This window comes from Panthera uncia, chromosome A2 (assembly GCF_023721935.1).
Source record: "Panthera uncia isolate 11264 chromosome A2, Puncia_PCG_1.0, whole genome shotgun sequence".
NCBI classification, from domain to species: Eukaryota; Metazoa; Chordata; class Mammalia; order Carnivora; family Felidae; genus Panthera; species Panthera uncia.
Window position 1 is genome coordinate 120,683,062 of NC_064816.1, and position 12,199 is coordinate 120,695,260.

Below are 12,199 nucleotides of genomic sequence, written 5' to 3' on the forward strand. Positions count from 1 at the left end.
ACCATGTAACTTGATATTGCTAAGCTGGTTATTTGGTGAACGGGGAGAAGGAGCAATGGAACATTTTTGAGTGCACATCTGTAAGTGCCAAACACTTTACTACATTATCTTACATTATCTCATAATGATGCTACCGAGTGGGTAGTTTGGGCCCTCATTTACGGAACTGATTTACAGAGTCCGACTTACAGGTGAAGAAACTGAAGTTCATAGTCATTAGACATGGCCAAGCTTAATTAGCACAGTGCCTGGCATATAGTAAGGGCTCAATAAATACCTTTTGAATGGACGGTAGGTGATATACCCAGTAAAAACAAATGCCAGGATTTAAAATTAGACCTATCTGGTTACAAAGCCCACACTATTTCCTTCACAATACCCCGACTTCTGTGTGAGATGATGCAGAATTGTTTTTAAATGGCTAAGAAAGATCATTGCCAATGTAAACATGGTTAATAAATTTAGGAACCTATGATTTGTACCTTCATACCAGATTTATTTCAAGGTCAAAATGTATGCTTAGTAAAGGATGAGAAAAGATAGAAAACACACAGAGGATCTTCAAGGGCTTTTTTAATTCTTAAAAATATATAGTACATGAAAGTAACACAAATCCGTATCAATACATTATATTTGCATGAAATATTTAATTAGTTAATATTGTTCTTCCCTGTTTTGGTTGTTGAATTCTACCAGATTCTTTAAAAATATTTTTATGCCAATATCATCAAAAATGTGTTACTTTAATTTTATGAATGTCAGGTGCTATGTCTCTTTTCCTTCTTTGCCCTATACACCGAAAAATTATTTGAAAATGCTAAAATAGTAAAATGTTTTACTTTCTTAGCTGCTCTGCATCCTGTGTAAAAATATTTGACAACTATACAAGTTGAAAATAATAAATACATGTAAGTACACTTGTATAAAATATGTTGTTAGGTAATACAGCTCTTCTTTTAAAAAAATTCTCCCAAAGTTTGAAAAATATTTCCTATGAAAACATCATCCAAAATGTATTTTAATTTTTACGAATGTTAGGTGTTAAGTCTCCCTTTTCTTTTTTGTCTCATACCTAGGCCCCAGTTACTTGAAAATACTGATAAAACGTGGTATGCTTTCTTAGCAGTTTTGTAACCTGTATTAAATGAAGTATTTTACAATTATAAAAGTTGAAAAGTAATTTTATTTGTTTTCTTGAATATAATCTCCTACCTACCATATATGAACTAACCTATGATATTAAGTCATTTGTTATCTCAAATGTAGAGGGCCAAGGACATAAGGGAATTACAAAGACTCTGAGATGATTAACTTAAAGCAGATAGATACTAAAATGCTACAGATGTGGCATATTTACTATCAAGCACACACAGTCTTTGCATTTGGCAACATCTTCAAGATAACTATTTCCCACTGCCAAAGCACTGTTGTTGCATAGGTTTTATATTGGAGGAGAAGATTTATAAAAACATCAATGTCCTCATCCAAACCCAAACATAAATGAGGATTTAGAAATTTGTTATTACAAAAGATGGCGATTGGAAAGATAGTAATCAGAAAGAAAGACTATGTCCAATGAGCTATAGGGCTGTCAAGATGAAAATGCCTTTGTTTCATTCGGGATCTAGAATCTTAAAATCTCATATGATAAATTTAACTAGATTTTCTTTTCTGATTATATTTAACCCCAAAAGGTGGTCATGTACCATAGCAATTTTTATTTTATCTGGATGTTAAAAGAAAAACCACTGGATTATAAAGATAGATTAATAACCTGTTGAACTAAGGTTGGGAACTAATCAATAGAAAATACTTATCTGGTTGGGTAAATAAATTTCAAGAGATACAAAACATTATAAAATAGGTTGTTATTAAAAATATTTAAACTGAAATGATAAAAAAATATTAAAAGCTATTAAATATCTTTCCTGAGGGTTAGTAAAAGCAAAAACAACCTTAACAGACACGTGGTTACACACAAATTTCCTCATGGAGGTAAAGAAGTTGTGATCAGAATCAGGATTTTATGGAAGTGTCTTTCAGAAACTGCATTAGTCTATTCTAAGTGGTTTAAAGAGTTTGAGCTGGTACATGCTGGTACCAGAGAAAATCTGAAATATTTCACCTAGTTGGATGCAAAAGGACTTACATCTCCCCTTGACTTATTAAATCTCATTGTTCTTTTACATGTATTTTTCTTTAAAACTTTAAGATGGACATTTGTTTCTGCAGAATGAGATGATTTCGTCCTTTAAATAACAAGCTTAATAAGGCTGACATTCAATGGAAAACAATGAAACAATTTACCTTTTAGTAATCAGAATAACTAAACTATTTTTATCATCTTCTTTTTAAGGATCCCTTATTAAAGCTTGTGATTTTCTTTTAATGTAAATAAGCCAAAGTGATGGTTTTCTACACACCTCTTTGCATCACAGTGTGATAGGTAGTCTCGTTGTCAGTTAATCTTTAATACTCTGTACATACTATTTTGAAATACTGTGGTGAAGTAGGGTCTCGGGTCCGTGAGCAAGACGCTACATAAGGGAGGATTAGCTGTATTGGAAGGGTCTTCCACATCCCAAATTTCCAGCATACTGCACCCAGGCCTAAAAAAAAAAAAAAAAAAAAAGGCACATATATACCTATATTAAAAATGCATTCAGATACAGGGGAAATAGGTAAATTATAAAGTAGCTCCAAGTTTGTTAGAGACTAATTTATTTAATAAAGGTTTTAAAGCATCATTTCAAAAAAATATCACTTCAACATTTAGAGATAAAAATGAAATTATGCTGCATTTTCCTGTTCCACTTAAGCAAATAATCAGTATATTATTAAGCCTACCAATAAAGGTCCAATATACATTCAGAAATACATATTTAAAAATTTATTTTCAAAATGAAATATAGATATACTTTCTAAGTGGTGTCACCATCCAAGCATAAGGGCTATGAGTAGTAGGAGACAAATTAAAGGAGAGCTAATCTGATTCCTGATGAATTTCATATTTTTGAGCTTAATCTAACCTAGATTACCATGAAAACATATAGTCCAAGGTGAGGAAAGAAAGCTCTTTTGCCAGATTTGTTTTCTTCAACCCTTTCCTATTTTGGGTTGATTCTCTATGATTCAACTGCCTGGGATAATATTTCCCACTAGAGAATAACCCCACATGAGAGTCGGTAAAGGGAAGAAGTCAGACGAAATTGACTTTAAAAAAATTTTTTTGTTAAGTTTATTTATTTTGAAAGAGAGAAAAACAGAGCACATGAGTGTGGGGGGGGAGAGAGTAAGTGAGAGAGAAAGAAAGAGAGAGAGAGAGAGAGAGAGAGAGAGAGAATCCCAAGCAGGCCCTGTGCTGTCAGCACAGAGCCTGATGTGGGGCTTGAACTCATGAACCGTGATACCATAATCTGAGCCAAAGTCAAGAGCTGGATGCTTAACAGACTGAGCCACCCGGGCACCCCAAATTGACTTTTATTTTTCAATAGCTATATTGTATACAATTTATATACAATGAAATGTACCCATTTTATGAGTTAAGTTTGATAAATATGGGCAAATATGTATAGGTGTGTAAGCACCACCATAATCGTAATACAAAAAATCCCCAGCACTGAAACACGTTCCCTTGAGCCCTTCTGCAGTCAGCGCTCTCGCCCAAACTTAGCCCAGGAAAACACTGATCTTCTTTCTGCAATATAGTTTTGCCTTTTCTAGAATATTCTAGATATTTATATTCACTACAGCTTTCATGTGTTACTCACGTGATAACAATTCCATCCCTTTTCTTTCAATCTATACATGTATTTGTACTTAAAATGCATGTCTTAACAGGCAGCACATAGTTGGATTTTGCTTTTGTATTCAGTCTACTACTAATCTCTGCCTTTTGATTTGAGTGTTCAGTCACATTCTTATTTGTGATTACTAAACGTTGTTTGATTTAGGTTTGAAGGTCACAAATTCAGAGAAGTTCTTCAAGAGCAAATTTTTCTCAAGTTTCTCCCTGCTTTTGTGTCACCTTCTAGAGACTTCAAATAGTTGTTTTTAATACCATTAAACCTAACTTTGCATGCATCCTGTTAACTGAAGCATCTGCATATTGGAACTATGTCCTTGCTTTGAGTAGTGCCATGGTAACTCTTAGAGGACACAGTTCCAATACACATCAGTTAACATGACGCTGAGCTCCATGGAACCATGCAAAGCAAGAACGCAGCTTTGACATGCTCAAGTTTCACCTAATATAGTACCATGCAAAGTGAAGAGTACCTGTGTTTTCACCCACTTCTTATAACTGTAATATCTGCGAGCATTAACTCAACCTTTTCCTGCCAATATTAACTGAACTCCTTCCAAAACTGGTTTCTTATGGGTCTTATGTTCAATTTCTTTGGGCCTTAGACAGATTAATAACTCCTAAATCCAGTTTGCCCAAACTAGAAAATCCAATTCGCACTTTTCATTATTTTCCTTAAATGTCACACAGCCTTAGGGCTTTTAGGTAAGGAGTATGTGATACTGAATAGAACAGAGTTGTGAAGAAAAGCAAAAGCAGCCAATTTTGTAAAAAGATTGCCTGGAGAGAAAATGTGCTATTCCTTCTTTACAACTTATTCCTTCCGTTCTCAGAAGGCTATTAGTGATAGTTGTAAAAATGTTTTTCTAAGTACCAGAATTTTAGAAGAGTTCTTCTTTGCATAAATATTTACTTGTATATTTAGAGTAAGTTGTTTACATAATTACATAAGTAAAAACACACAGATCTTAGTGTACAGCTCCATGAGCTTTGACAAATGCATCCACCCGTATAAAAAACATGTCAATCAAGAAAATGAACACTGTCATTCTTCTAGGAAAAAGAAAAAAAGTTCTTGAATCCCTTTACAGAGTATTCCCACCACCACCTCCACCCCCTGCTCCACCATAACCAACTGCTATTCTGGTTTTTATTCCCATGAGTTTTGCATATTTTCAACTTGATAAAATGGAATCTCATAGTAGGTGCTCTTCTGTGTTTGGCTTCTTTCACTCAGTATGTTTTTGAGATTCATCCTTTTTACATTTCAGTAGTTTGTTCCTTTTCGTTGCTGAGTAGCATTCCAGTGTATGAACATACTACAGCTTGTTTATTCATTTTTCTCTTGATATTTGGGTTGTTTCCAGTTTGAGATATTATGAATAAAGCTCCTATAACATCCTCTATGGATATTTTCATGTCCCTTGTTTAAATTCCAAGGAGTAGAATTGCTGAGTAACAGGCCAGAGATATGCTTAAATTTTTATAAGAAGCCTCCAAATACTTCTCCAAAGTGGTTGTATCATTTTTACTCCCATTGGCAATGTGGGCGATTTCTAGCATCCTTGCCAATATTTGGTACTTTCGTTAAGATTTTATCTGTTCTACAGTCTATGTTACGGTATCCCACTGTGGTTTTAATTTGCATGTCCCTGAACACTGACAATATTGAGCATCTTTTCATGTATTTACTATTCACATATTTTCTTTCGTGAATTATGTCTGTCCAAGCCTTTTGCCCATTTTCAATTGTGCTATAAATGTATTATTTTATAAAATTTCTTCATACACAAAATATGTGTCTCCTTTATCAGATACATGCTCTGCAAATATCGTCTCCCAGTCTATGGCTTGGCTTTTCATTTTCCTAACAATATCTTTTGAGGAAAAAATTTCAATTTTGATGTGAACGATTTATTGATTTTTTTATAATGGTTAGTGATCTGTGTTCCAAGAAATCTTTTAATTTTAACTTTTACATTTAGTTCTGCAATCCATGTCAAGTTAATTTTTGTGTATGGGGTAGTATGGGTCATGGTTCACTTTTTCTTTGATATAGATATCCAGTTAGATCAGCAACATTGTTGAAAACACCTGTTTTTGCATTCAAGAAAAAAAATACTGTTTTAAAATTTTCTCTGCATTTTTTCTTTGATCCGTAAGTTATCCATAAGTTTACTGCCTTATTTCCAAATATGTATGGATTGACTAGATATCTATATTTAGATTTCTAATTATTAATTTCTAACTTAATTCTGTAGGACTTCAAATCTTTTAAACATATTGAAGCCATTTTTATGGCCCAGCATATGTTTTCTCTTGATGAAAATTCCATGTGCCGTTTAAAAGAATGTGTATTGTGCAGAATATATCTTCCTGTACTGTTCTATAAGAGTCAGTTAGGTCAGGCTATTTGATACTTTTTGTTGTTTCTATCTTTCAATCCTTGCACTCTTTTTATCTAATTTTCTCAGTAGAGAAAGTTAACATTTCCAGCTATGATTAAAAATTTGCTTATTTTTTCTTTTAATTATGCATATTTCTATTTTGCGCACTTTGAAGCTCTGTTTAGATGCATACATTTTAATTTTTTTTAACATTTATTTATTTTTGAGACAGAGAGAGAGAGAGCATGAACAGGGGAGGGTCAGAGAAAGAGGGAGACACAGAATCTGAAACAGGCTCCAGGCTCTGAGCTGTCAGCACAGAGGCCGACGCGGGGCTCGAACCCATGGACCGCGAGATCATGACCTGAGTCGAAGTCAGACGCCCAACCGACTGAGCCACCCAGGCGCCCCTAGATGCATACATTTTAGAACTGTTACATATTTTTGATGATGAATTAATTCTTTTGACATTATAAAATGTCCATCTTTATCTGTGCTAATATGCCTTGTCCTGAAGTCTACTTTGTCTTATTAAATTTTAAATTAATGGATGTGCACATACATTATGTTTCTGCTTCTTTTACAAGATGCCATTTCTTCCTAGATATATTTATTAGATATTAAAATTAGATATAAAAATTAGCTACTAAACTTGTGAACCTAGCTCTTCAAAAATGTTCTATAGTTGAATTCCTAATTACCTACAGGAGAAATGAAAATTCTTAATGTTAGGCCTAATATGACAAAGAACCTCTTAAGTCAAGGAATCTAAAAAAGGCCTCAAGATAGCCTATTAGAATTTTGTGATTTCTAGAAACTATACTTAAGAATGTTTTTTTACTCTTTTCTCTTATCTGAAACTTTTTTCATAAGTCTTATAAATTTAATGTTATCCACTTGTAATAACAGAATGCTAATGTCTCTATTGCTGTAAATTCAAATCTTTATTTCACACATCTAATAAAAATTATCATAAGAATTTCAAACACTATGAAAGAAAGCTACATGATGCTAAATTTAAATGAAAAAATTTGGAAGGTAAAACACACTATAGTTTTTAAATGATATTTACTTTTCTACATGAAATGATTTTAAATGCAATAGTGTTTTTTTTAAGTTTATTTATTTCGAGAGAAAGAGAGAGAGAGAGAGAGAGAGAGAGCAAGCGAGCAGGAGAGGGGCAGAGAGAGAGGGAAAGAGAATCAGAAGCAGGCTCCACACTGTCATGGGGCTTGATCCCAAGAACCATGAGATCATGACCTGAGTAGAAGTCAACTGTTACACGCTTAACTGACTAAGCCACCCAGGCACCCCTACCACAATAGTATTTCAGTGGAATTTGTTTAGAATAAAAATTCTTAAAGAATCACAACTACTATAATAAAGTAAAACAGTTGTGGCTTAAAGATATTCCATATTGTATAGCACAGGGCTCATACTCACTTAGTTCTCACAACACACCATGCCTCTTCCAAGACGTAATAATTCACATGTAACGCCAACAATTTATCTCTCACTTCTTTTGCAGATTTTCGACTATAGGTGGAATAAACTATTTTTGTCCGGGCCCTTTACATTCAAAACACAAGTTAAATGTTTTAAAATAAATTAGAATAGACTAGAGAAATTTTGCTAGCAAATAAAAATCTTAATACTCACTGTATAGAGCATTCATATATATGACCTCAAGCAGCATGAATGTTTTGGGGATAGCATAGATTATTTTTGGATAGCAGTTTCCACATTCCTACTTAATTGTGCATGTGCTAAACCTTACAGTGGTTGGAATTTTGTATATACTGCTTGTTAGTGTTTACTGGAACAGACAGATATAAATTGGTTTAGAGTCTAGAGCTGGGTAGCAGGATAATAGTTCAGGATAAAAAATTTGCTTTGTTTAATGCATAAAATAATTAATCTGCTCATGGAACACATTCAGATAGAGGCTGAACGAGTGGAGACGTTTCAATAGATAATTTCATCTGGAGAAGCTCTGAAAAGCAACTGAATTGAAGTTGAAATGTAGCCAATCCAACATTGAGATAGAGGGCATCTAGTGTAACAGTCAGGTAGAGAAAATATCTTAATGGAAGTGTGAGAAACTGGATTATTTGCCAAAATTTGGTACGAAAGATGATTTGGCCTTAAACAGGTGTTTTTATGAAATCCTGAGCAATTATCATTTATGCATTGGGAATTTCTTAAAATTTCAAGCATATGGGATGTCCAATGTCCACAACCAGACATAAAACTTTAAATAATTTAAAATGTTACCTCTAACAATAGGCCAAAGATGCATTAACAGGAAAAGATTACCCTGACAATTACTAAAATGATTAAAATAATTTTTAAAGTCAGTTGTTTAAGGAAAACAAAACTTTCACACCTCAGTAAAAACCTGAGTTCTCATAACTGGCTAACAAAAAAACACCCTAAATTTTCATAAGTGCATATAGTATATAGCAAATTTCATGTATTTTTTTTTGTTTGTTTTTTAAAAAAAAAACTAGGCATAGACCACCAATAAGAGGGAGAATGGTTTCTTCAATCAGGCAGAGGGGCTTGTGGGGTCCAGAGCAAGGGTAGCCAACTACGCCCATGGGCCGGATGCATCCCATATGCCATGACTAGTACTTAGCAGTTCTACTGCAACAGAGACACACACGCAGGCTAGTCATGTGACATCTTCACTCTGAGAAAAATTAACCTTTCTCCTTTTTTCAGAGGTTTATTAAACATCCTGTAGAGTCAACAGGCACATAATTATACTTTCTGGATGGTTATTACACATTTTTAACTACCATCATGAGTATGAAGATGAGAACATATGCATGTGTATAAAACCTTCCCTATTTCTAAGAGCCGATATAAGTTGTAAGCGTGTCTAGTTGAAACATTTCAATCAGTTGCCAACCTCAAGTCTGCGTCCTCATAATGCGGATGATTCACAATGGGGTGAAGGGTAGACAGCTTGACACTGGCCATTGTAGGCATGGCGCCGGCAAAAACGGCATCTGGAAAGCAAGAATATATTCCTTAATGCCATATTTTAAAGAGAACAAAGGTTCTTTTTCGTCTATAATATTTGAACTCAAATTAAGAATACAAAATACATTTAAATAATCATCACTGGCACTGTTCTTATTCTTTGCTCAATATTGTCGACTATAACAGGAACCAACTTTGTTATCTCTGCGCGAGGAACTGTGTGAAATATTTTCACTAGGATTAAAAAATCTAGCTCGCACAACTCCGTAAAGTGGGCTATATGTTATTCTTGTCTTGTAAATGAGGAAACAGACATCACAGGGGAGAGTGACTGGCCCAAGACTACACACCTCGGCAGTGTCCGAGCCAACCCTCTTAGCTGCTTCACTACAGCCTCCTGCCATGGTCAAGCTCAAGGTAAAGATGATACTACAAAAATTTCATATCTCGTCCTGATAATCTGAAATGCTAAGAACTCAGAGACTGTTCCAAAGGGCAAGTCTCATGCTACATCTTTTAAAATGATCTTCATGGTCTGTGAACTGTGGTTTCTTGGAAGACAAAAAGACCAAATGCTGACCTCCTGGCACTGTTGTATAATACATTATTATATAATTTTGAAGGTTATTATCATTTTTAATCAGCATAATAAAATCACTAATAAGAACAAGACAGGTCATTCAGGTCTACTGTAAATAACTGCTCGCTTGCAAATATAACAAGTATTCTAAATGTAACGTCAAATGAAAATCTCTACATAGGAATTAAATTTGCAAATATTTAAGTCAACCAATATAGAAATGTGTATTTATTATCACAAGATTCAATAATTAATGATGGAAAGCTCTTAGGCCAGAGCAGTGGTTCTCAACCAGAGATGATTTTGTTTCCGAGAGACACATGTGGTCAACTTCCGGAGACATTTTTGGTTGGCTCGCTGTGCGGGACAGAGGTGCTACTGGCAACTAGTGGGTAGGAGGAAGGGATGCTGCTAAAACTCTGTGATGCACAGGACACTCCCTAACATCAATAGTGTCAAGGTGGAGAAAACCTGGGCTAGAGGGACCCAAAGCCCAGGGCCACAGTTATCAGGAGGACACGAGGCAGGCCTGTTCAGCAAGAGCTGTAATCACTGAAGAGAAACGATCTGTGGCAGAGATGGGGAGAAATGCTCTATATACTCTTCACTCTAGGTGGTGAGATAAATATGAACACAGTGGGGGAAAGAATATGATCTTTTCCTATATGTATACTGAAGTTTCCACATATACTCGACTGACCATATTAGAAAAAAGATCCCTTCTGACTTGACAGAGTCTCACTAATACATGACTTGGTATTTAGACCATGGGCTGGATTTCAGTTCTCACTTGTCCTCTCAACTGAGCACTTTTATGCAGTGCACAAACTATACAACCCTACACGGGAGACCTGAACGTAAGCACTAGTCTCACCCATACTATAGAGCATCATGCTGATTTTAATACACATGGGGTAACCATAAAAGAACTCATAATACGAGGATGAAAAAAAGACTTATAAGAAGATCAAAGAAGAGACAGCTAAAACTGAGGTGGGAGTCCGTGAGAGTTATCTTAGAAGAAGTTGCCAAAGGTAGGCCCTCTCTGCCAGGAACCCAAGATGAACACTGGAACAAAGAAAGACACACTAAAAGATTGAGAAAGTAGGTACCCGGTAAAGCTTGGGAAAAATATCTAACTGGGAAGGGATAAGGGAGAGTAAAGGGAGTGCCTACACTTGGTACTCCTATAGGGAAAATTCACAAGAGGATTAATTTAAAAATTCTGATTAAATTGTCCTGGCAGCTATCGGCGTTTTAGGTACTGTCACCTCTGAAAACCAACTATCTGAGCTGAAGCTTATAAAACTTACTTAAATGATGCCTAATTAGTAAAATGGCAAGTGTCAAATAAATGATAAGAGGAAACTGACCCAAGGAGTCACAGGATGAATGTAAAGAAGCCATAGTGAACAACTAGTGCCAGAAAAAATTACTAAATATCAAAAATAGTTTGGGACAAGATTATAGATTAGTTACAGAAAATACTGTAGAAAACACTTATTCTCTGGAAAGGTTTTTCAACATGAAATAAATAACTTTGCTTGAGGTGGTTCTGGATAAAGATAGGAAGAAAAAAAGGGAAGCTAAAAATGATATTTTAGAGTATTTAAAAGTAGGATTTATACTCAACTCCTTGAAATGATTTAGTGAAGAAAAAAGAATATCTGAGATTTTAACTCTTCTTGTGTGCAACTGGTTTTATAGAGTTGGATCAGACAGTCAGCACTGACTGAAGTGGAGAAGGAGTGCTGTTGACATTCCCATGGTCAGAAGTACCTTTTCCAATGGCCTGTAACTAGGTGTGGAATTTTGTTATTAAAGATTTCTTTTATTTGTCATTGGTAGAGTTAAAATACAATAATGATCTCAGAGTTATAATATATAACTGTGAACAATCATTAATTCCCCATGTTAATTAAAATTCCTGAGTTATCTAGGAGGCATTTAAAGAGGGCACAAAATTGTTTTTTGAAAGGGTTTGATTTGGTGGATGCTGCAATTAGTATGCTCAAAATCTGTGAGTGTATAAATGTCACCATGTGTGTGTATTTTTAAATGTGTGTATGTTACTAACTATACATATAACCAGACAGCTACATACCTGGTCTAGTATTGTATTTGATCCATTGTATCAGTTCTTCCTGAGGCAAATTATTAAATTCTCCTATTATGCTCCATTGATTATGGAGGTTTGCACAACCCTGTATTGACATCACTACTAGAATGCCAAAGATAACATTCTCAAAGCGAACTCTGCAAAAAACCCAGCCGAAGAGCTGAAATGAAAGAAACCATTTATTTTTAATTCTTATATGAAGAGTGCTATAGGGCAATAAGAAACTCTCACCTTGCTACTTTAACCCAGGTGGATTACCATTTGATACGATCAATGCACTAATAATATACGGAACTGCCATCACCTACTGTTTAAACATA

General features: G+C 34.7%; 1 protein-coding gene across 2 annotated transcripts in view; it reads right to left on the minus strand.

The window, feature by feature from the left end:
• Nucleotides 1-556: 556 nt before the first annotated feature.
• Nucleotides 557-12,199, minus strand: part of DPY19L2 (dpy-19 like 2) — a 95,014-nt gene continuing 83,371 nt past the window's right edge. For both annotated transcript variants that reach the window (XM_049641687.1, XM_049641689.1), the window contains 4 exons: nucleotides 11,865-12,039; nucleotides 9,107-9,206; nucleotides 7,636-7,761; nucleotides 557-2,609 (listed from right to left, as the gene is read on the minus strand). In XM_049641687.1, the coding sequence (XP_049497644.1) occupies nucleotides 2,459-2,609; nucleotides 7,636-7,761; nucleotides 9,107-9,206; nucleotides 11,865-12,039 (552 nt within the window). In that variant the 3' untranslated portion in view covers nucleotides 557-2,458. The remainder of the gene's footprint in view (nucleotides 2,610-7,635; nucleotides 7,762-9,106; nucleotides 9,207-11,864; nucleotides 12,040-12,199) is intronic.